The 25891-nt window shown below is 41.3% G+C and overlaps 1 protein-coding gene across 2 annotated transcripts in view; it reads left to right on the forward strand.

The window, feature by feature from the left end:
• Window positions 1-2719: 2719 nt before the first annotated feature.
• Window positions 2720-25891, forward strand: part of ASB7 (ankyrin repeat and SOCS box containing 7) — a 30787-nt gene continuing 7615 nt past the window's right edge. For both annotated transcript variants that reach the window (XR_010622051.1, XM_065734033.1), the window contains exons 1-5: window positions 2720-2814; window positions 3388-3469; window positions 8900-8998; window positions 12093-12353; window positions 18831-19436. Coding sequence is in view for 1 of the 2 variants with exons in the window: in XM_065734033.1 (XP_065590105.1) it covers window positions 12143-12353; window positions 18831-19436 (817 nt within the window). In the remaining variant the exon portion in view is untranslated. The remainder of the gene's footprint in view (window positions 2815-3387; window positions 3470-8899; window positions 8999-12092; window positions 12354-18830; window positions 19437-25891) is intronic.

Raw genomic sequence — 25891 nt, forward strand, 5'->3', positions numbered from 1 at the left:
TATTTTTATTCAGCTTTTTTATTCAGTTTTTTTTTATTCAGCTTTGTTGTTATCCAGTATGAGAAACAGATAGGCTAATAGATACTCCCCTTCTAAGTTACCTAGAAAAAAAAGGTTATACTATTACTGAACTTAATAGCCATAAAGATATTAAAAAACACCACACATTTCAAAGTCTACTAAATCCTCATTTTCTTTGTGAGGGATTGCATGAAGTTTCAAGTGGGAATTTTCATCTGAACTGACGGTTTATTTCTCCACTAAGGATGGATAGGACAATTCCACTTTATCTCAAAAAACAAAACCAAGATGGACAAAGACTTGTGTTTTGCTGCACGCAGGCTCAAGGTGAGTAGTGTCAATATACAGGAAAGAGCTGGGCTAATTAAATAAGGAGAATGGAAGAATTCATTTACCTCTGGACATACAAAACCCTGAGCATGTAAATCCTGCAATCCAAAACATTTTTTTACATAATACAAAAGGTCAACCATGCCATTCAGACTGGCCTCGAGGGTCCAATGACTGAGAAGTTTAAAATAAATAAAAATTTACTTAAAGTGTAAAAGGACCTTAAAAGCATTTAAATGTTCAGAAAAAAGATTTAAAAAAAAATATCACAAAACCAACAGAATGTCTCTTTCAATCACTGGGGTATTCAGTATAGCTCTACAAGGTAATCTATTAATAATTCCAATCTCTCTTTAAAGCATGAGCAGCTAAGCACCCCAAATTTTCTAGTCATTATGCAAATGACTACACTGCTGTCAGATCTCTCTAGAAAACAGATTTACCCATGATCACAAGGGTTTCTTTTTCATCAGTGATACTACTCTATAACAGTTTTAACATAATACCTAACTGGAGCCCTTTTAATAAAAGAAACTCATTACTTTTCATCTACTGTGAAGTCAGGAGCAGGATTTGTTTTCTTTATGGGAATTTTCTTTTCGTGTGCTTTTGGGACCCCCCCTCTCTTTAAACCTGGCACGGTCACCAAGGTAGGCTTCTGCAGCCATCTGTCTCTAGCTGGCTGTTGGTTAAATGTTACATTTCTGATCTTTTACCAATGGAAGAAAATAGTTCAATCTCTTAATTAAAAAAGATTAGCCATTCCTTTTTATGCTTTTAATCACAGTTCCAGTTATCGTCACACCAAAAATGTCTAAAATGATTGCTTCTTAGTAGAGTATTAGAATATTCAGTATACAACTATTTGTTAAACTTATATTCTTCACACATTTTTAAAACTACCAAGCATTGAGAATACCTTCATTCTTATAATGTGATTTTTTTTTTAAAGTATGCATGAACAAGTGGCTTCTAAAGCCATAGCATAATGGGGTAGACCAGGACCTGCTACCCAGGCTGCTGCCTACTGCCACAATCAGTATTTCCCTTGGTGTAGATTCAAGAGAATCTAAAATTAGAGAATAAGCACTTCCCTGCAGGGAATTATCTACAGTTCCCTCGTCTGGGGTATTGTTGATAGCTATGGCTGACCTGGCAACTTACAAACGTACCTCACCTAATCCATAGCAGATCTAAGAACCCTTTCCCATATTCCACATAATAGAGATCAGATCTGATACTTTAAATTCTTTCTTCATCTGGAGAATCTATTTGCAATTCGATTTGAGCTGGAAATTTATGGCCCGAAACCTCATAAAATTTCTTCACAAATCACTCAGAACATTTTATGTACCTACTGCTCCCATCTTTGAGTTTTATTCCCTCCTACAAGAGTATCTAATAAAGCAAAATTATCTCAATGCATTTGTTTCTGTGCTCAAAACCAACCTGAGCTGTCATTATTCCTCATGGCAATGTTCCCTTGTGGGGGGAACGTCAGATGGGCTCATTTTGGCTCAGCCATAGGAAGAGAGCACGGTGGGGAGCTCAAAGAGTAAAAAGAAGCAATCGTACCCTATCTGCCATTATCACCACCACTTCAGTCAGGCATCAAAGCCATAAAGCTGCAAGCACAGAAACGAAACAGGATGGAAAAAGAAATAAAGGACCTGAGCCTGGCAGGCGTAAAGGCCAAACTGCACCTGCAGGGACAGCGTAAGCTCACCTCTCGTTAAACGAGCTCCTGTTCAGTGCTGGGTCACCGTAACCCCCTCTAACACAACGTCACTTCCCTTCAGACGCTGTAAATAACCGCTCCAGCTTTAGGCCTGACCCAACGCTTTGCTCTTCTGCAGCATACCCAGCCCGACCCCGGGCTCCCTCAGGACTCCCTCAGCGCTCCCGCCTTCCCCTCGCACCCCCAAGCCCCGCTTCATCCACTCCTCCCCCCCACTTCTCCCCGCTCCTAGAAGCCCGCGGCCCGCTTAGTCACCCCGCGCCGCCTCACATCCAGCTTCCCGCCCCTCCCCGTTGCTAGGCGACCGCTGCTAGGCGACCGCCGCGACTCACCCGCCCCCGGGCGACAGGGCGCGGGAAGGCACAATTCTCCTCCGTTCGAACACCGGAACCACCACGGCCACCCCCTTCTGCTGTCGCAAAACCCTCTCCCTTCTCTTTACGGTAAAGGCGTGGCCACGAGCGGCGGGCGGAGCCGCCGTCAGCCCGACGACCAATCGAAAGCTCCGGCGGCGAGGGGCTGGGGGCGGGCCCAGCGCGGCGGCCTCTGATTGGCTGCGGCGGAGGTCAGTCCCTGCCCGCTGACCCCGCAGCGAGCCGCGGGGAGCGGCTGGGTGCAAAGTGTCCCCGCACGGCGCGGCCCCTTCCCGCGGCCGGCCCGGCCCCGCCGCCGGCAGTCAGCGCAGCGCGGGGGGCGGCCGCGACGCGGAGCCCGCCGGCGCGCAGGTAACGGCCACGGTGCTCCCTGGCCGCCCCCCGCTTCCCTCCCGGTGCCGCGACCCCGTGGCCTCCGCTCGTTTCCCCTCAGCCCCCTCGCCCCGCGGAGCTGTCCCCTCACCACCGGTCCCCGCGGAGCCGGGCGCGCTGCCGGCTCCCCCGCCCGCCCGCCCCCGGGGCTGCCCCGGGCCGCTCACCGCGCTCCTGGGGCGGTGAGGATGAGGGGAACGCCGGTGACCACCCCCCCCCCCCCAGCGGAACGCGGCCCTCAGCCCCCGGCGGTGCCTCTCGGGGCCCGGAGCTCCGGAGCGGGGTCGGCTCCGGATTTCCCACAGCCCCGCTCGGCGGGGACTTCCTGTCCCTTTCCTCTACGCTCACATCAGCCCCGGGGCTGCGCTGACGGGGCGGGTGGACTCGGCCTCAGCGTTTCGCACCGAGCCCCTCTCCGAGGTGAACGAGCCCTTCCTGGCCCATCCGTGAGGGCTTTTCCTGCTCCGGGTTGCTGTTGCTTTAGTATTGGCCGTTCTGCTGTCACCTTCTGTCACTGCGTGGCTCAGTTCTACTTTTGTTTATTTTTTTCAGGTTTATGCTGCCTTAAAATCGTGACTGAAAAGAATGGAATGAGGCAGAAGAGAGAAACTAATGCTCAGAAGTGCCCTGCAAGGTGATAATTCACGTAGAGTCATCCCTGCTGCAAGGTTTGCCTGGGTCTGCAGTCCTCCATGTGGTTTTAGTGGATTCCAGGGGCAGTGTTGGGTCTCTTTGTTCTCTCAGAACCTGTGTGCTGCTGACCATTGGGTTTAGTAACTCTGAAGCCCATTTGAAGGGCTCTTTTCTCCTTGTAGTATTTTGTTGCTGTCTGAATCTAATCTGCAAACGTGATTCTGATTGCAGATTGCTCCTCGATGTGTTTTGGTGTCTCTTCAGTTAAGGAATGTCATGGAATCATAGTTTGGTTGGATTTGAAGGGACCTTGAAGATCCCCACCCCCTGCTGTGGGCTGGTTGCCCCTCACCAGCTTGAGCTGCCCAGGGCCCCATCCACACTGGCCTTGAGCACCTCCAGGGATGGAGAGTGATGTTTGACATGGCCTCACTCAGGGCAATGGTGAGGGTCCCTTCATTCTTTCTTCCCACTGACATGACTTGTTCCTGCTCTGGTTATGCAGTTGTTTCTGCAGTTGGTCATGGTGATTAGGTTTTGTTGGTTTTAGTTGCACCTAACTTCTGTGTGGGTCAGGGTTTTTTTATTGTAACTGAGTTGCAAAAATTCCATTGGATTTAATTGGATGGTGTTTGTTTACAAGTACTTTGTGGGTTGAGATGACAGAAGAAGATAATGCTGTTGGATGCTTAAGGGAAAAAAACGAAAGGAGTCATCAGAAACCATGTCCTGCTGTGAGAGGAGGTTCGTTTGATTTCAGTGGCTCATGGAGAGAATTCCTGTTTTCTGTGGCTGGGAGGTGAAGAGATGGGCTTTGGAAGGAAAGTGGATGGGGTGTTTAATGTCAGTCACTGTTATTCTGGGTCCAGCTGTTACTGTGCTCCTAGTAATGGCATGTGTGCCTGTTCTAATGCTAAGTCTGCACTGACTCTGTTGAAATTCATTTCAAATGTAGATGAGTGTGTTATTTTGGCAAATGTACTCCTCAGTATGGGTTCTGCTGGTCTTTGTTGTGTTTCAGAGATGTCTCTGCACCAGAATGGCTTTCGTTATCAGGAGTGAATCACTTCTAGTTGTAGGGGAAAAAGCAGTACCTGTTGCTGTGGTCAAGGGTAGCTCTTTATTCTGATGCATCTTCAGCATATGGTGGAAATATTGTTTTCATTGTTGTGCTATAAAGATTAAGTAGAAAATTCCCCTGTAACACAAGGACAACAAATTCTGAGGTATGTACTTTAAAAGTACAGTGAAGAAATAGTCTGTACTATTTTGACAGCATACCACAAAACCAGATGCATGATGCTGGAGCATGTAGACAGTGTGATTGCAGGAGTGGTTTTTATGCTGTTAGATAAGACAAGTGCATAAATGCTAAGTTTCTAGTGCAGTCACGGCACACCTGTTTCCTACAAAGTTGGTTTATTATGCCAACCTCTTTGTAACCCCTTCATCCCATCTAACAGGAGGGCTTGCATTAATGTAGCTACTCAGACAGTGCAATATCTTGGTGCTGATAAGCCATGAGGTCTTTGGGAAGTGTATGTGTTCACAACTTGCTAAGCTCCTTCGTGATGTGAAATGTCAACGTACCAAAGTTTGATCCAGATGCAGAGATTGGAACTGGGTTCACAAGCACTGGGACATGAGCTTCTGCCAGAAATGTGCACGTGGTCGAAACAAGAAACAGAGACAAATGGTGTGCTGTAGCCTTCCTCATGGTCTCTGGAAGGAATGCAGCACGTTGCAAGTAGAGCTACCCCCTTAGATTAGGTTGCACATCCAGTGTTTTTCTTATTTTTAGCCTTGGGTTACATATTCACTGTTTTTGCTTTTCCTATTTGTGAATTCTAAACCCTTAAAGGAGATGTGTTGGAGTGAGAGTCTGCTTTCTGTTCCAGCATTTGCTTACAGAATGATGCTAATGTGGTGAAACACCGTTGCTTTATCCACTGAAGTCATCCAATTAATTCTGTCCAGTTTTATTCTTCTAGGCCTTCCTAAACAAAACCAAAAAAAAGCAGAGCCAATACACATATTGCAGACTGTTAGGTAAAACGTGTTCCATGAGCAGCATTCTTTGTTCATCAGCTGTGTCATTAGTAGAACTAAAGCCATTGCTGTAGTGAGGTTTGAACTACTTTGTGGATATTTTTCCTGCTTCTGCCATTCAGTGAAAAGTTGGTGTTGGGATACTTCAGCGATAGCAAGCGATGTTGAAATGGGTAAATCATATCCCTTAACACTTGCTCTGAATTACTGCTTACTTTTAAGGCTAAGTTTTCACTATATTTGTACTGTTTGAAGCTTGCTAACAGTAAGTCAGCAGTTGGGCTGCCTTTCATGCTCCACCTCAAAGTGTGCTGCAGGCTCCCTGCAGGTGTTCTGTGCAGACTGAGGAAGGAGCATTGCAGCTGTGTGAACTGATGCAACGTTCTCTCCTGCAAAAGATCTTTAAGGCTTTCTTTCAGCACTAACACTGAGCTTACTGGATTTGCAGTGTTTTCTTTACGGGGTCCCACTTGTGGTTAAGGTTGCGTGGATGGGGATTTTGAGGGTGGTTTGAGCTGATGTGTTAACAGTGGATGCTGAAGGTGATGGCACATCTCTTGCTGTCCTGTTTGCAGACCTGCAGTTACTTAAGCTAGCCAGTTTCTATAGTTCTCCATCAGGCCCAGAAGTCGGTCCTCACACCTCACCATTAAATGGGTCATAGTTGGTAAAATGATGCCTTTAAACTTAAGTTTTGGTGTAACAGTGCAGCAGCTGCTCATTATAGGCTAATGGCAGCCTCATTGGTACTACATACACCTGAAGCTGATGGGGCACTTTTAGGTTAACTCTCTCAGTTACATTAAATATGTCCAAGCCAGAAGATGTCATTATGGGTGCCCTCATGAGGAATGTGTAACTTTTAGTGACCACTCATGAAGAGTGAAACTTCTTTCCTTTGAAGTAGTTCTGTGATGTTCAGAAGGATTAATGCACTGTAAACTCATTGCTTTTGGTGCCAGCAGTATGCACTAGCAGCTCTGTGACTTTAATTTTAGCCACTTGGGTGCCTCACTCGTTGTCCAGGATATAGCATAGAGCAGCTAACAGAAGATATATTCATAGAATGGCTTAGGTTAGAAAGGAGCTCAAAGATCATCTAGTTCCAGCCCCCCAGAATCATAAGGCCCTGTGAAATCTTGGCATTTCATGCATTTTTTTGCAAACATTGATTGCAATATAGGAACACAATAAGATGATTGTTTGCCTTACTCGGTCTGTAGAGCTCCTGAAATAAGAAGCTAAGTGACATAGGAAGATGATAGTTGCATTAAACTCTTTGTCAAACACACACTGTCCATTTTCAAAATGCCATTTGAACGAAAACACATTTAGCTTGTTTGAGTTCTGAAAGGAATGGGAAAAGTGGATTGTGAGACTCGTGAATGCTGATTACCCTTATTCAGTAGGACTTCCTTCTTATTTTTTTTTTTGTTGCTGTTTAAATGTATTGGAATACTTCAGGGACAACTTGCCTCTGCGGTGATTAGTTCAAAGCTAGATGTCGTGTGTCACGATATGCTTTCCCATGCAGTTAGATTGACACCAAGAAGTACAGTCCTCCTCCTGTTGGCTGTGTGACCTCATGGCTCAGAGGCCAGTCCTGTTGGCCAGGACAAAAATGCTGCATTAAAAGGAGTTATTTTAAAAGCAGGTGCATGCACTTGCTGGAATTTGTTTTCTGCATTACTTTAATGAAATGAAGTATTGATGTAGAAAGTTCTAAAGTGTTTTGGACAGCATGGTACTTTGTCAATGGATAAGGAAGATGTTTCTTTCGTTTTTAATGTTCTGCTTTGCTACAATTATTAGTGTTTTAAGCAAACTTTGTCGAGTGAGTGAGCTTTACTTTGACTAAATATAACTTCTTTTTATTAAAGTTACAGATCTTACTCTTGCCATATGCAGCTAATTTTCCTTTGGGGGGAAAAATGCTTGTTACTTTTTTAGTGGAGCAATCTGTTACCTTGTCTGTAGTCTGTGAAGTCAGTGCAATCCTAATTTGCATCAGCTAATAAAAAATGTGTGGGTTTTTAAGTGCAAATCATGCAGAAATTAAAAAGAAAAAGAGAAGGTGAGCTAACAACTGATCAACTATGCAAAAACAAGGCTGGAAATGTGATCAAATTAGGTCATGGCAGTGCAGTTTTGTGCAGGGCTGTGAGCATATCTGCAGACCTCGTGTGTTTTATCTTGGGAAGCAAAGCTCTTAGAAAACGTGCATACGAGGGATGAAGAGAGCTTTTTTCCATCCTCTTTTTCTGAGCTACCATCAGCAAAGCACAATCATATGTTGCACAAAGGGACAAATTTTAAGCTGAAGGTTCAGTTCTTAAAAACTGTTCTGATGCAACAGAAACAACTCCTAGTCTGTGAGATCTGCTATACGATGAAGTAATTAATGCTTTTATTATTTCTTACGTTATTGCAGTGCATAAAAATGAAAAGGGTCCCCTCCCAAGGATCTTTCAGCCTAAACAGAAGAAACACCTGCTGGATAGAAGTGTACAGAGATTTAATGAAATAATATTGTCCAGGAAAGGCTCTTGGCTGTGCTTTGAGCAGAGGTCAGCTGTTGGGACTTATGCTGTTATCTGCAAGGAGGGAGGGTAAGAAAGGCTAGAAACTGGATGGGATGGGTACTGGAGTTTATGAGGAGAAAAGGAAAGGGTTTAGGTATAAGGAAAGGGGTGATGATTTTTTAGCTGAAGGTATTGCTTGTGTTGGGAAGGTGTTTTTACTTCTCTGAAACACAGTATATGTTTAGCTTGAGTTAGTCATGTTGGGGAGGGAAAGCTTACCTGGTGGTGCAGGAGGGCCACTGGATGGTGGACAGGAAGGGCAGTCTTCTGTCTTCTTCTGCTCTGTCTTCTCAGGTGTATTCTTGAGACAGAGAAACACAGGTGGGATGGAGATAAAGAGCCAGCGTGAGTTGGGAGGAGCCAAGTGCATCCCTAAGGTTTTTTATATCATCTGGCTCCCACAGGAAAATGTTGGGCAGAAATACACGCAGTAACCTTAGCATTCATTCTTGTTCCAAAGCAGGAACAGTTATGTGAAATTGTCAGAGAAGAGGTTAGGTCATTCTTTCAAGGTTTACTCCACAGGGGAAGAACATCTCTGGTTTCTCGTTTTTTTTTTTTTTCCATGGGTTATTCTCTGTAGCTTTTTCTTCACCTGGCAGAAGCAAACTCTTCTCATCTCAGTCTCTGAAGGACTGTTTGATAATTAAAAACAGGCAAACAGACAAACGCATATGAGTCTTTTTTTTTTTGACATAGCTGCATTGAAATGTAGCACTCGAGTATCGGTGTGGGGTAAAAACAGGTAGACCTCTGACTCTTGCTACTTGCACCTAACAAGAAATATCATTCTTTTTAAGGGGTAGCAGGTTGTTTGACATGCATGGACACACAAGATTATGAATAGTGGAGAAAATGAAGAATGGAACGTTCATCAAAGATTGACAACCTCTTATAAGGTAATTCAGGAGCGTGTTGAATTCATGCTTTTGTACTTGCAAAACCACGTAAGCTCTTGTATACTGCCATAACAATAAATGAAAGTAACAAATATTAACAATGTGTATGTATGTACTTTCCATACTTTTCCATCTTAATTTTTTGCTTGCATAAAGGAAGCCAGTGTGCAGCAATCAGATTGTATACTGTGTTCTGAATAAGTCTGGTTATAGTTGCAAAACATTAAATATTAAGTGCCAACTGGAGAAAGGCTTCTAGTAGACCTCCTTCCCTTCCCCAAAGATTGATGCTGTAAATGAGGATCTGTAAATGGGATTTCTAAATGATCTGTGGAGAGGAAGTGAGAATATTTTCTAAGTTGGCATGTGTCTAGAGCTATCCTGAAACCTTTGTTGTTGCAGTTAAATATTCTTGTAATTTGAATTTTATTGCTTGCCATAGGGTGAGATAGAAGAGTAGATATGCTCAGAAACTACACAAGTTATAAAAGGAGCTGCTTATGCTTGACTTTGTCTTCTGCTTTGTATGTTTTAGTACTTACATACTTTAGTACTAGTGATTTGAATAAGCTCTGCTAGTCACATGCAACATATGGGGCCAGTGCCAGCTTTTTGTAATGCTGCATTACAAATGTACCCACCAGCTGAGGAGTGTGATATAAAGAGCTTTGCTTTTTCTTAACTAACTGTCCTTGTAGGTACTTTTTAGGGTATGCTGCTGGCTATTTAAATGGAAAATCCATTTCTTCTTGTCTGTGTGGTCTCCTTTTCTCGCTATAGCATTTTATACAACTGGTATGACTTTTGTTTTCAGGATAGTAGGAGATCTTACAAATAACTGTTCCTTTACTAGAAGGGCCTGTAAAAATGTGGGAGAATGTTTGTTTATATTTCCTTTCCATCAAACATTCTCAGTTTGAAAGAAGCTTTCGTATCTAATTTTTTTTTACACATTTGGAAAGCAGGGCTGAAAGAGTGTGCTCTGATTTTTATTTTTATTGTTGCTTTTGTTTTGTTTTGAAGAATTTCTTCCTCACTACTCACAACTTTTATCGATCAAGTCCTACGGTCAACTTTAGCTCGTAAATCCAGAGAAAGACCTTGTTTTATAGTTGGAATTTCATTCTAGGTTGCACTACTAACAGCACTGTTAATGAAGTCAAGCTCACTGTCTTATAGGTGAGGGCATTGCAGAGTGCTAATTGGAATTTAGGAAAGAGCTTAGCAAAAGTGTATTACAGTCGATAGAAATACTTCCATTGTCATCAGATTAGTTAAGTTTGATTTTTTGAATATGATGCAAAAGCTGAACTATTGAGTTAGCAGGTGCCTGTTTGTAAATCCCCCTTTCTTCCATTACCATCTAATGGAGTTCATGTTATAAAACAAAACCGAATCTGTATCTAAGCCATGTGTGACCTATTGAGCTGAAAAGTTGTCTTCTATAGCTCTGTGCTGAATTAGTGACTGTTGGCATACATGCTATCTTGAAGCATCAATAAATGTCACTAACAGGCATTGGCTGGATGTAATCTACTTTTGCTGTCTAAGTAGGGTGATTGTACCTACCTGTTCATTATTAGTTTCTATCCCTGCAAGCAGCACATAATAACTTTTTTGCAATGGATGCAAGCAGGTTATAAGTAGAGTGAATAGCCCTCAAAGCCTTTATCCGGAAGGATGGCAGTGATTGATGTTTTCACTTTCCTGTTGTCTGTGTGCATATCTGGATCACAGGAAAACAAGCGCCTAGTGGGATATGAGGAGTTGATTGCAGTGTCTTCTGAATGACCTATGAATCATGAGGATGTGTAAATCCTTATGATATTTACGTAAATGAAGGTTTAAGTGATGGTGTGGGTTGCTATCCTAATAAAACAGGGTTGGTGTAAATTTTAATGATTTAAAATTCATTTTTGTCTTCAGAATTTCTCATTGTACTTTACTCTTAACTTTATAGCCTTTTAAATTCCTTTTTTTCCCCCTTTTAAAAAATCTTCTAATTCATTGTTAATACCCACTGCAGTTGTTTCTGGATAATTGCTGTGACTTCTATTGCTCAGCATTCCCTTTCTTCATTTCCCTGCTTTTATTCTTTCTTCTAATATTCTTTTCCAATCCAGGGGTAGCTGTTAATGGGATATGATACACAGCATATGTGAAAATGCAAACACCTCACAGACTTTGTACTGTGAAAGAATCCTTAAATACCTGTGTTTTTTTTTCTTGTCCCCAGCTGGGTAGCAGGTAGAACTGCAGATGAGTGCTTTTCAAACAGAGCACAGAATATTATACTTTTTTCTTTCCCAATATATGCTGGTATCTAGGCTCTCTTGCAGTGGCTTTTAGAGACCCTTTCGGCCCAGCATTCTCATATTCTTTATCAAGGTAATTATAAATGGAATTGTTCCAATGTGTGGTTTCAAGTCTCATATTGTACCTTCATTGTCAGATCTTTGGAATATGAAGATCCTTTACAGTGTTTATGTACTAATAAGAAATTACAAAAAAAAAAGAAGTATGAGGAGAAAGGGGCTTAAAGTTCTCAGTTTGAACATTGATGTTGCTTGTATTCGTGTGCAGTGGGTCACACGAAAATGTTGTATTAGTGATATGAACATACTCTTTCAATTAATCTTGGAGGTTATCTATCCCTAGGCAGGGGACGAAGTCATAGTTCAGTTTCTGTAGCAATACAGTACTGTTTCATGCAACAGTTGGGAGAATGTATTCAACAGTATTGCTTGAGTCAGTGTTACTAACCATGTTGTGGTCTTAAATGAATATTGGATTCTGGAGATTTCTCGTTCTCCTCCTCATTCAGGTACTTTAACTGTGGCTTGCTGTCACTTTTGAAGGAAATATTTACTATTTATTATATGCAAGTGCCCTCTTCAGTTTCTACTCAGTGATGTGAATCATGTACTAAGCTTTTGTCAGTGAGATTGTGCTTTATCTTATCCTATGCATCAGGTGACTTTGCTCTGCATACAGGGAGTAAATCTTAGCGTTGCTTTCACTAGTACTGGTTATTTTTCTAGATCTCTTTTCCCGATCGCAGTGCTAATTAATTCATGCTTTATATTGATTCAAGGTGACTAGTGTGACCTCATGACACTTCTGTAAAAGCCAGACTCAGCTAGGATGTTACACCATCACTGTCGGAGAAACCCTGAGCTACAGGAAGAATTACAGATTCAGGCTGCGGTTGCTGCTGGCGATGTTCACACCGTGCGCAAGATGCTGGAGCAAGGATATTCTCCAAATGGTCGAGATGCCAATGGCTGGACCTTGCTTCATTTCTCTGCAGCGAGAGGGAAAGAGAGATGTGTCCGTGTTTTTCTCGAACACGGAGGTGAGTTGCCTAGAGAGAATAACCTCAGTACCCAGCTCATAGCTCCCAATTCCCATTGTGTGGCTTTCCAGCATCACTTAATTGCCTGTTTGGGTTTTTTTTCCCTCTTTCTTTGGTACTTCATTTCTGTTTCTGTCCGATGCATGCTCTGTGAACGAGGTGATAGATTAGCTGTATAACTTAAAACCTGACATTGTTTCAGAATTGTCAAGTAATTGTTAGAGGAATGAATGCACGTTATAAAAACGTGGCAAAGAGCTCATTATAAACTTAAACACACTCACAGGAGCGTGAGGCTTTCAACTGTGAGGGGCTGTTACTAGAGGAAGGCAGGTCTTTGGGTTGCAATCCTAGGGAACATTGTTTCATAATTCTCAAGAACTTAACAAATCACATTAAAGGTTTGAGTTTCCATGTAGGTTTTAACGCAGTCTGTTAAACTCTGTGAAAACATTACTTTATGCAAAGACTTGGTGTTGGCTAGACCGGTGGAGTTTACACTTCTCTTGCTCCTACTGGTACTGAAACTCTACAGACTTGATTGAGTTTTAAGTGAGGAACTGCATGAGTGGTGTTCATTCCCCACAAATGATACAGTCAGAGGTTTTTTTTCTGCATCTTCTTTTAAGGCTATCTGAAGGGTTAAGTATTGTTGGTTTTAAGCCTCCAGTTTGAGATGAGGGGAAAACAACAAAAATCAGATGTTCTCCACATTCTGAGTAGTGTTCTTAAGGAACAGCATCCTTTACTCTTGTGCTGTTCTAATCAGTTTAGTTATGAATCAAGATTACTTCTAGTCCTATGAAAACTGAAAGGAGTTATCTTTTTGATTCTTATCAGGGGTTTGGTCGTAGTCCCTTTGTTTTTGACCTCTACATCTGTCAAGTACTACGTTACCCTTAATATTGAGTGGCATTAATAAAATGTGGTATTTGCACAGTTAGTGGTGTGTTATTTTAGAGCAGTAGTGATACGTGGCCTGAACATTTAAACCCCATTTATATACTTACTGCAATGTGTAATGACATAATACTGGCAAGTTCTCCTGTCCTTATTGGAGGTGAGGGCAAAGCTACTGAGTTACACAAACAAATAACCTTAAACTCTACTTTTAAAGGAAATATCCGTAAATGATCTGAAGTCTTCTGGAGTTTGGTAATTCAATATGTATAGGTTGAGTCTCAAAAGATGTGTTGGTTTTTTTTAAGATGATCTAGAAAAAAAACCCTGTAAATCCTACTTACTTTAATTGTATAGGTTTTGCTATTAAATAGCTGCTGGCATAATGTTTTGTCTTGTTTTTGTTTTTTTGTTGTTACTCTTTTTCCATATGAAGTACCAGCTGAATCTGATGCCTGTTGAAAACTGCCTGTAATGAGACATTTTTGTTCTGTAAGCAGCCAAGAGTTTAATCACCAGGACTAGAAAGTTGAGTAACAAATAGTGTGAGGGTTAGTCATCTACAGCAGCTTTTTTCTGTAGCTGATCCTCTGTTCAGAAAATTGGCACTGATTTGTACCTTACCTTGTTTTCCCTCAAAACAGATATTTTGGGGGGGGGGGGGGGGGGGGGGAAACACATGAAAGGTAACGAGCATTTAAAACATAATAGTGTCACAAATGAGCCAATGAGCTGACTGTTAACAGCAAACTTAATCACGCTTGCCTCATTAGTGAGAGGTTTGTGTGTACCATTCTTAACAGCCTCCCCTTTCCTCCCTCTCGGAGTAGATTAATTTGATGTTGGATGTTAATCCCTTTGGACCAAAAAGATATTGCAATGAAGGGAAAAGTCATTTTCTGGTATGAATCTCATGATGAATAACACAGAAGTAACTGGGTGTATATTAGTAATAAAGGGGAGGCAGTAGGTGGAGTTGTGGAGAGAAAAAAAGGTACTTCAGGGTTAGTGGGAAGAAAGGGGGAGACTGATAGATGTGGCTGTCTGGTGGTGATGGGGCTTAGCAGAGCTGGAAGTATTTTCAAGTACAGGAATGAGAACCACGCAGGACTGTTGCTGAGGGAAGAGTGCCGTGCCTCTCATCTTGGATGCTGCAGGAGCACTGACGTAGGCTTGAGTGGTAGTGGGTTTGAGATGGATTTTGGCAAATAAGCACTGAGAAGAACTCTGATCACTGACCTGGAAATAAGAGGTAGCTTCTTATGGGAGTCATGACCTAGCTGCCTCCTGCTTTTTCTCTCTCCTCGTTTTCATCATTGCTCAACAGCAAAGAAAAGAGCCAGGGGACAGTGTTGTATATGCAGATGGGTTGATGGGAGTGGAGGTGGTGTGGAACAGGAGGAAGCGTTTATTTTCTGCTAAACAAGGGGGAGAGGCAGATAGATGGGGAAATGCCTAAACTAACAACTTGTGTTTAGGGATGAAGCCAGCAGAAATAGCAGCTAGGTACAGAGATATTAGGTCATATAAGTACTCTTACAAAATGCAGAAACTTGATCAGAACTCCAGAGAAACTTAGTTTTCATTAAGAACAGGGAATTTGTCTTAATGTACTTGTTTCATTTTAATGAAATGAAGATGCTTTGAAGCTTGCTCTTTCTTCCACAGGAGCAATCCAGAGCCACAAAGCTCAGTATGAGAGCAACATAAAAACAGGGGGGATAATTTTCAATAATTTTGATAACTAACCTTTTTTCCCCTTTAATGCATTTTTTTGCTTCCAAAAAGACATTAAAATGGACGATACAATACTGGAGGAAAAACAATTTTTTAATTCCCAACACTGCTGAAGTTACAGTCCACTGAAGCCTTGACAGTGTGTAGTTGCTAGCTGTCTCTGGGTGATGTTCTCTGAGTGCTAATTGAACAGGACAGTTTCTTGTTACTTGCATTAATGCGAGGAAATGATTTGGTAAGGCTCCCAGAAGTTAGACTAAAAAAAGGAAGTGTCTAAAGCAGAGCTATTTATTTTTAGTCTTGGCTGGAAGGTGTCTAATTTTTGGTAGGGTCATGAAGAATCCAGAAGAAATGAGCTAGTGCAGAATGCTCATCTTCCTAAACCAGCTCACAGTGGTTTTGTCTGAACAGTAATGCCTTCGTGGAGGTCTTGTGTATCAGTGTTGTCCTAGAAAATTCAAAACAGAAGATAAATGTAGCCATGTTTCTAAACCTTGTGGTCTGAATTGATTCCTAGTTGTGGGGGAGTGATAGAAGTACTTTATGAAGCCAGTAGCACTGTGTTCTTGGCTTCCCAAATTAGACTGGTGAGTGAAGTGTCCTGAAAGAAGGGAAACTGTCCCACTGAGCAGAAAATTGAAACTAAGATCTTAGACTCTTTCTTAGTAACCTATATATTCTCTAGATTACAGTACTAGAGACAGGTCTCATTGACAGCGGAGTTAGTATCTGGCTGAGGTGCCCAACTTTAACATGAAATAAGATCATGACCGTTATGGTGTTGCAACTTTCTATCTCAAATGAGATTGATTGCAGTAGTTAAGGCACCCTTAAATAGGCAGCTCAGGGTTTATGTCACTGTATTATGCTTTATATTGCATTTGGTCACTTCTAGTGAAGCTGTTCATATATCTAGATTATGCTATCCCAAATAAATGGGAAGCTTGAGAAGAAATAACTGTAATTATCAAACAATCAGGATGGAGGCAAGACAAAGAAATGCTAGCAAGTGCTGGCTTCATCCCTTCCTAGTTGAATACACTTGTACCAAGTACTTATGTTTTTTTAATCCCTCTGCAGAATCTGAAAGGTAAGCTAAGTGAGTTCTTTCCCAACTCATTTCTACCTTGCTTGTGTTGCGGGGAACAGAGATACTTTACAACATGGTAATGATGATGAAGCTTTTGAAAAATAGTTACAACAAGCAAAAAATAAATCACAGCAACCAAAGCTTTTAAAGCAACATCAGACTCAGAGTATTACTTTCCCTCATATAGGGACTGAATGGATAGAAATTATGAGCATCGTAATGAAGATTCAACTTCTAGAAGCCCCTGTGCAATTCAACAGTTTTACAGGAGGTGGCAGCAGGACACTTGCTAGTAGCTATGGATGTTTCAGTGTTGTTAAAATTGCTTCTTTATTGGGGAAGTGTTTGGTACAATTAGCTCTCCAAAGGCTCATTATGAGAATTAGAATGTTTTTATTGTGAGTTTTTGTTATTGGGCTTGGTTTTGAAAGTGTAGTTATTTGTGCTACTTAGTTGCCCAGGTAAGACCTTTATTTGTTTGTCTTATTCTTGTTGAGATACTTGTCTTGCATGTGCTTGTAACTTTTGTTTGATCTTGGTGATACAAAAGTAATGAAGGTGTGGGAGGAGAGAAGGCATTGGAAGATACTTATAACCATAGGGAAAGGATATCCTTATTTTGTGAGCTGAACTGTTGCTCTCATATTGCAACAACTTCTCTATGGAATGCTTGGAAAAAAGCATACACAGAAGTTGGGGCTGATCTGCTGGAATTTGGATATGGCACAGACCAACCAGGCTGGCACCATATACCTCAGCTGGGGGTAGAAATGACTGACCTGCATGCTCAGCATGGAAGACAAGGCACAATATGAAAGTGCTTGTCAGTTCTATTTGTAACTCGTTTTTTGTGGGAAATGGCTGTGGCTGCTGCTGTCTCCATTATGTCTGGCTTTCTCCCTAAGTCCATCTCTCAGAATGTGTCATCCTGCTGCATCCTCGTGCCTGTGCTACTCACTTTCCCTATCACCACTCAGGAGGTAATCTGGAATAGTCCAAGCAGCACAGAGAGAGAACCCGTGAGCAGCTAATGTTACAGGGAAGTAGTGTCACAGTCATTGACTGCGTGGGTCATACTGATTCTGTGGTAATAAATATCAGACACCATCACAGAGCAGGTTAGGAATCACCTACTGAGCCCAGGTCTGCATTTTCCTGCCAACTTGTGGATAGTTCAGCAATTGCTTTAATTCAGGTTAGTCCAACTCTTTGGAATGCTGAAACTGTTTGTGCTTCACAAGGAAGGCTGTCTACCAAGGCACTAAAGCTTCCTTAATCTTTCATTATTTCTGGGTTCCACCTCCATTTACTAGAGGTTGTTCTCACGCTTTATTTTGCCATGCACTGTTTTAATTGTGGATCCATTATTTTGTGTGTTTGGTTTTTATTTTTTATTTTTTCCCTTTCTTCAGTCTTCTCTTCGGATCTTAAAATAAGTTATCTGAGTTTACTGAGTTACCTGTATTTTCAACTCCGTCTTCCTTGCCCTATTATTTTGGTAGGGTGTCTGTGTCAGTGTGTTATCTGAATGTGGTCACAGGAGGTCCATGTTAGGAAGCTCATCCCTGTTTTGTGATGGCACCTTTGCATTCTCAGACTGTTAGACTAAACTAGCTTACAGTTGATACTGTGCACTTAGCTTCCTTCTGTAAGATGAGGAAATGGCAAAGGATTCAATGCCAGAGCTGTCATAGTCATTTCAATAGATGCATGGCATATTGAAAATACGTCAGCTTAATGCAAGTCTTTTGTGTGGACAGCATTTCTTTTTATCAGCTGGAAAGCTTAGGTTAGGAATGTGCCTTAAACTTGCACGCTGCATTTTGTGCTCTTGACCATCTACCAGGCAGCATCTGCAGATGTGAGAAGTGGTATCAAGGCAGGCACCTTTCCTTCAGTAATTAGATGCTACGCAGGAAAAGTCAATTGATTTAGAAATGTGGTGAAATTAAGAAAATTGGTTTAGTTATTTTATGCTTTTAATGTCATAAATTAGAAGAAGTTTTTGTCCCATGCTGGGGTTGGGGGAGTATCTGTCTGATCACTTGTATTCTGCACTAACTTTCCTCTTGACTCCTTCCATACGTGGTTGCTTACATTCTTGTAAAATCCAAAATTTTTCTAAAAACTATAAATTCAGAACAGATTCATCATTTATAAAAACAATCTTTATCAAGATAATCTAAAATAACATATATCCTACATGCTTTGGAAATCCTGCAGACCACAGAGAAACATTTTACCTAATACAGTATTACACCCTGAAAACAATACAATCCTGCCAGACCACAAAACATCCGCAATTTGGGACAGCAGATGTTTCTACACATGCTTCTTTTTAAGACCAAGAAGCAACACAAGGGAAAATAAAATAAAAATAAAAATAATTTAAAAAAAAATGAACATTGAGAAAGAAATGTAATATTACAGAGCTGGAGGAAAACTGGATGGACAGAGAGATTTGGGTCATTAGGCTGGAAGTGCTAGAAAGATGTTGAAAACTATTTGTCAAATGGAAACATATGTATATGAAAGAAAAGTCCTTTTTCTGTTTGTGTAATTCTTTCATAAATACAATTTAGCTTTTTCTTTAAAATAGCATTTGGTGCAAGAATTAGTTTGAAGTACAAAAAAAAAATCCTGTCTTGCTGTGCTTTGAAAGAATAACACTCAATCATTCGATTATTTGTCTGCAGCACTAGATTACCCTGATGCTTTCTAATTGTTTCTTAATTTTATTTTAACTCCAGCTGATCCCACGGTTAAGGACTTAATTGGAGGCTTCACTGCTCTGCATTACGCAGCCATGCACGGCCGAGCAAGGATTGCACGCTTGATGTTGGAATCGGAATATAGGAGTGACATTATTAATGCAAAAAGCAACGACGGTTGGACTCCCCTCCACGTAGCAGCCCACTACGGCAGAGACTCATTTGTCCGGCTCCTGCTGGAGTTCAAGGCTGAGGTTGATCCGCTCAGTGACAAAGGTACTACCCCTCTTCAGCTGGCCATTATCCGCGAGAGGTCAAGCTGTGTGAAAATCCTGCTGGATCACAATGCCAACATCGACATTCAGAATGGTTTCCTGTTACGCTACGCTGTGATCAAAAGCAATCACTCGTACTGCAGAATGTTCCTTCAGCGAGGGGCAGACACAAACTTGGGGCGCTTGGAGGACGGACAGACACCCTTACACTTGTCTGCTCTTAGAGATGATGTGCTTTGTGCACAAATGTTGTACAATTATGGAGCAGACACTAACACAAGGAACTATGAAGGACAGACCCCACTGGCTGTTTCAATAAGTATTTCTGGAAGTAGCCGACCCTGTCTGGATTTCTTACAAGAAGTGACAAGTATGTATGTAAGAAAAGTTAATCACTGGGCACGGTGTCCTCTAAAAGCCTTCTTTGAATTTAGCCCTGGAGAAAAATGCTTTCTCTCTGCCCCTTGATGCTATTGAAACGCACTCTAAAGTTTCTGGGAAGGTGAAGGGATTCTGATACTGGGAATCTCGTACTTGGCAAAGGTGCTGCTGTGAAGTATATTTCATTTGAACTAGTTTTGTTTAAGTATCAACAGGAAGCGTTAACTTTTTACTTTTAAAGTGAACTGTAAAATCTAGTTTTATTTATGACCTTAGTGCATAGGATGTTTTGGCTTCTGTGGGGGCCTCTTGCTGGGTTAGCGTGCTGCAAATGCTCGCTGGTCAGGCTTTGTTTGGCAGCACAACACGGGCAGGGGCGAGCTTTGCTGCGTTTTGCTCTCCCACATTCCCTCTTCTTCTCACCTCCAGCAAACAACAAAATGCTGCAGCTTATTCCTGCACGCTGAGGGGGATAGGTGTGCTGTGTGTGGCTTTGATTTTGTTGCTATCTCTAAAAGATGAAAGATTTCAACTCGTCGTTACTTCTGATGCTTAAACTTGAGAGTATTCCGGTCAGTTTTGCTCACTGGGTTTTGGTGCTAGACATCTGCAAGTTTTCTTACTCTTCCATTCAACGTGCAATGTTGTAATGGTGTGTTTTATAATTATAGTATTACCCGAAAGCACTTAGGAATTGCTTATTAGCAATTAGTAAACTGCTAACTCAAACATGTTGTGATCGCTCGATAAATTACCATTCAGCTAGGGTGATCTTTACACTGCTGGAAGTGTGGGGTATTTTGTGTGTATATATATTTATATTTTTTCCCCCTCACTCCCTTCTGGTTCCTCTTATTTCTTTCTTGACATGGTGTTTTTTGTTGAGAACTGAGCACCCGGTGTTTTCTGAAGGTCAGTGTGGGCTGGGGTGAATCAGCTGAGATCTGTTCCTGGTAACTGAGACAGAGAAGCATTTGGGGTTTCATTTAGTCTTCCTGATGTGCTGCTATTTTTGCATCTATCTGAAATACAAAGAGAACTTTTTGGAAATGTAGAAGTTGACAGAATCAAATAGTCTCTTTTATTTCTTATTACTTTATTTGACCCCTTTTCATACGTGTTTCTTCTTGCTTTCGTTTCTGGGAGTCTCTATATAGGAGCACAGTCAGGGTTGTTAGTAGATGATAGAATATCTAGATTTGCTTTTCTTTTTAGTAATAATAATTCTTAGAATGTACCCATAAGCACAAAGTTTTAGATCTGCTTCTGCTTTTCCTTATTGCTCCCGAAGTTGGAAATCACTCCAGTAACTTCAGCTGAGGTTGCAGAGTCCGTACCTTAAGGGTTTACGTTCTTATTTCGTTGAAGTGAGATTAAGTTCTGCAACAACAACAACACAAAAAACAGCTTAATTTTGTGGCCAGTGTAACAGCCCTGGAACTCTTCCAATTTTGTGCTGATGGAGGGAGATCTGGGAAAGCAGGGAGGACGAGTGCTGACAAAAACACTTCAGCTTTGTGCTTCTGAGCAAAATGATTATGAATATGTGTTTACAAACAGCTGTAAACAGACTGCGCTGCCCTTATTATAAATCTCCAAACACTGTCTTCCACTGTTTTCATGAATAATCACTGCAATGAGATGGTGTAGGAAAGAGAAAATAAGTAGAAAGAAGCTGGGGCTTGGGAAGCGGCGTTCCCAATTAGATCAGCCTGCACGTAGGGGATTGCTGAGCTCCAGCCCTGCAGCACTTTGGGGAAGAAACTTGTTTCTCTATCTATTGCAATACGTATTTACTCGGGGAAAAAAATGTACAGATTTTGTAGGCTTTGGGCAGAGTTTGTACTGAAATTCTTGCAGCTGGTAGCAGTGCCTGGCTCTTAATGGGGACGTGTAGGTTGTTTACTTGGCCATTGTACTGCAGGGAATTGTATATGCTTGATACAGACATCTGCAGCTATGTAGTACATCCTGTATGGGAGCCCAGAGTTCTGAGGAACGTCTGACAGTAAAACAGGGACTAGTTTCTAGTTGCATTAGATCTAATTATTTAAGATATCTGAAGTTTGCAGATAATGCATTTAAATTCTGTAAGCATCAAACTGATGTGCATCTTTGAGTGAAAGCAGTTGCAAGCTTCAGAGAAAAGAAATACTATTTTAGCAGTCCACAAACACAATGTGAGTTGCTATATTCTTATATTTTTTTATCTTCAGAATACATATTTACAGTTTCAGGTCTATCAAAAATGTGATTATTTGTTTTGGTAGATCCTGTAAATGGTTAATAATTGTGTCTCGTAGCCTGGCTCTCTAGCTGTGCCCAGCAGGTAGGAAAGCACGGTCTCAGGAGCCCCTATATTGGCTCTTGTAGGAGGATTGGGCACCTCTTGGGTTTTATTTTTTGACATAGGAGGTCTGATATTCTTCCTTGCTCCTTCACTCTTAGTAATTCAAAGTGGAACAAAGTAGCTCTGTAGTTGTTCCTCAGCATTTAAGCATGAATGTCAAAGTTGAGAACAATTGAGATTTTAAAAGTGAACCTGCTGTTGCTTTAATGTGCAGACAGTCCCTTGTATCTCCTTTTTTCTTACTCTTTTGTTTAAGGGAAAAAAACACCACAGCAATATTGTGGATCAAAACTTCTTTATGTTTATATCACCTTTCTTTTCTGTTTATTTTTCTTTCCTTTTATTTTCAGTTTTCTGCATTACACTCCAAAAAGGTATATTAGTGTCCATCATGGTATCTGAGATCATCTGATGAAGAGTAGTTTTTGGATATATTTCAGTTGTACTAGATTTGGCCCTGCCTCCTTGGGAGTGTTAAGCTTGGAATGCACTAATGGAAAATTAAGAGATGCATTTATAAAATAATGAATGGAAAACTTAATGGAATGCATCTGTATAGTAAATAGAAATTCATTTATTTACTTATTTTGGCAGTGTGTATGTGTACAGAGCTAATGCATGCTTTTGCAGGCCGAGATGGGATATCAATGTTGAATGGGATTTGCAACTGTTAAAACTTAGGAAGAGGACGCTCGAGGCAGGGGAGAAAAACACCAGCGTTAGAGAAAATAGATCTTACAGACTTAATTTTAAGCACTAAGAACTCAACTCTGATCTCAAAAAGGAAGGAAAAAAGCTCAAAGCTTTCCCCAGTTTCCATAGTGCTCACTTAAAGTAATGGCTGCTGGGATGAGGTGGTGGTGGAGTGGCTGCGATGTTGTACGTCTGCATCAGCCACTGTGCTCAGCAATGGGTATGGCCACAACAGTGCAGCATGGTGAGTATGGTGACAGGATCAGGGAGCTGATTGCAGGCCTGGAGCAGGATCTAAGGGTCAGGGATTACAGATACCTCATCTGCATTCAGTTTTATTTTTCAAAGAGCGAGTTACAGTGGCTTTGGATAGGGAGCATCATTTTTGTGTCTAGAAGATCCGTGTAGCACTGTAAACGTGCAGAAAACTTTAGACCAAAGTCCTGCTAAGGAAATTCTTACACTCTTTGTCTTCATCCCTTTGCTACGTAAATGTCATTTGAGCTGGATCTGTAATAAATATTGTTTGAAACATAATTATTTTTTACATATTGCAGGTAACTGTTTCTTAAAGACCAGTATAGTTCTTGATGACTTTATAAAAACTTCTTGTCTCCTTGTCTAGAGGAAAGGGAGGTAAATTTCTAATAATCATTTAAATCCCAAGTTAGAATTTCCTAGTGTGGTATTTCAGAACGTAATTGCTAAATCAGACTGCAGTTGAAGCCAGCCTTTACTTTCAGGCCACTTTGTCTCCAAAAATAGATGAATGCAATTGAAATTCTTACTGAGACTGCTGTGGAAATTCTCCTAAGACTGGATTTAAAGATTAATTGTGAAGTATTAAAACAAATGATGTTAGCATATAGTTGATCATACTAAAAATCTTACTTCTCTAACTAAATACACCTGTTATGCTCAGCATTGAGCTTTCTGGCATTCTGCTCTTCCAAACATAATTTTTTAGTCCAACAAACACCCCTCCTTGGTACATATTATCTGTGCCAGAAACACTGAAATTTAATACACATCTAAGAATTATTATGAGGAATTCTTTTATTCAAAGAGCACTGAATATCTCATTAAAGCTCTGTTATTGTAACAGGGACATACAGACCACAGAACTGAAGTGGAGCTTCTCAGAAAGGCCCTCTTGGTATCCAGTTAAAATAACACATTAAAAGCTGTCGTTGTCATTACTAGTCAAAGAATATGTTCACTTTCTCACTGAAGACTTTGTCTTGCAGTCTCTCCATCAATACAGTCCCTCATGTTATGTTGGTATGTTTCAGGCCTATAGACTTGTGATGCTTTTCTTTTTCCTGACGTTCTCCTCCATTGTTAATAGCTGTTGTTTTGTGTGTGTGTATATATATATATATTCTTTTTTTTTTTGTATGTGGTTTGTTTTTTGTTGTTTGAACATAGGAAACTGTACCTCCTGTGCTCTTATGGATCTGCTCCCATTGCAAGGACTGGCTGAATTCCTGCTCAGTTCTGCAGGCAGTTGCTGGGTGATTGCATCCCTGCAGTATGATCTGGTTGGTTTATGTGTCCTCATCTGTGTGTTCCCCTGAGTGATGGTGTGTTAACCTGTGCTACTGCTTCTTGGATTGTGAATTTCCAGGAGATAAGATCAATTTTTATTTTTAATTTGTTAATATCTTCCCTGCCTCTCTTTGCCCCCCTCTCCCCCCCGCAAACTCTGGCAGCCCCCAAACTCAGCTCAGTGTCACTGCTAAGGGATAGGCCCAGCAGTTAGCTGCAGGTGTAAATGCTTACCATTCAAGTCTAAAGGAACTCAGTTGCTACCAGATATATATATATATATGCATCAGCTTTCAGCTTTCTTTAATGTTTTGCAAATCTTTAAGTTTCATTTGTAGCTAAAAAGAAACTACTGAATGGCTTTCAGCCTTTCATAATTCCCAGGCGAGGCAGAGGCTCTGTTTGAGAAATAGCACTGCAAGCTTTCTGGGGAGATGGATCAGTATTGCAGAGAAAACCGTGGGCAGCTTCCAAAATCCAAAACCGATGTTCCTGTTCACTTCTAAACTTCTCCAGAAACTGCCTACATGCTGCAAACCAGTGACACCATTTGCTTTTAGAAGTGCTTTTTTTTGTTTCTCCTTTTTTTTTATTTTTATAAGGTGGAACAAAAGATCAGGAAGTATTTCCAACATCCTCTGTGTGTGTAATTGCAGTTATTCCTGAGTGCTCTCTTGGGTAGCAGCAGTGCTCTGTCTGTGTCTTTGCTTTGTGCAGGTGCTGGATCTTTGGTGGAGTGTGGCAGGAGTTCTTCTCCACCCTCACAATATTTTTGCTTGAAGCCTTGCAGCATCCTTATTAATTAGTGTTGTCAGAGGAATTAAACTTGGTACTGCATCTTAGCAGTCCTTGAATACAGGTTTGTTAGGTGAGTTAGTACTTTGTTTCCTGGGGAGCACATCTGCCTAGGAGGAATGGACTGGCACAGTTCTCAGTGGTAAGCGGTGTGGAGCTGTTATGACGACGTGGGTTCTTTGTATAGGAAGCAAATCCTGAACAGAGCTTTGGTGTAGTGAGCAAATCCCAACCTGAACTTCTGCAGAATGTGCTGGGTGAATATCCCTGTGCCACACGTGGCTGAGGTTGGTGTGTGTTATCCAGCAGGATGGAGGACTGGATCCAAGAGGACAGTGGTTACACAGATGTGACAAAGGATTATTAATGTTTATTGAGGAAGCCTAACATCTTCCAGTTCTTGTTTTCTTCCTCTTACACCTGAACCCACAGATGTGACTTCTGGTCACAATTGCCAGCGAAAACTTCTGCTACAGACTGGTGGCTACTGATGGAGAAGTGATGTTAAGTTCTGGTTGCATACTTCTGATTAATGTTGAGAGGACTTACATAAGATAAAAGTTAATGGGACAGCATTCACAGAAATGAAATCTTCCCCTTAAGTATGATGTACCAAGTGATATTTGTGGTTGTGCACTGAGTAGGAGCAGGTGAACTGGGTCCTGCTGTAGAAGGGACACTGGGGACAGAGCACTGTGCGTTCCCTGCTTCTGCATGTCCTCGTTGCAGAGCTGTCAGGGCTCCTTTATTTACAGTGCATATCCTTAAAAAAAAAAAAAAAGCTTGGCTGATTTATCATGTAGGATGCATGGAAAAAGAAAACACTGCAGAAAAGAAAAACTGGAAACTTGATTTTTTTTTTTAAGAGCTGTAAAGCTCATTGTTTACCTTGTCCCTTCCAACTCTTGGAAGTAATACACACAGATGTTAGAGAAGTTTGTGCTCAGTAAAGCAAGAGGTCCAAGTTTAGCCATATTGAAATGGAGCTTGCTGTTAAATTACTTGAGGATATAATGGACACAGCCGTGAGCAAAGCTGGGGCTTGCTCTGTTGGGAAC

This window comes from Cyrtonyx montezumae, unplaced genomic scaffold, assembly GCF_038088225.1.
Source record: "Cyrtonyx montezumae isolate F1298 unplaced genomic scaffold, pur_monq_1.0 scaffold_17, whole genome shotgun sequence".
NCBI classification, from domain to species: Eukaryota; Metazoa; Chordata; class Aves; order Galliformes; family Odontophoridae; genus Cyrtonyx; species Cyrtonyx montezumae.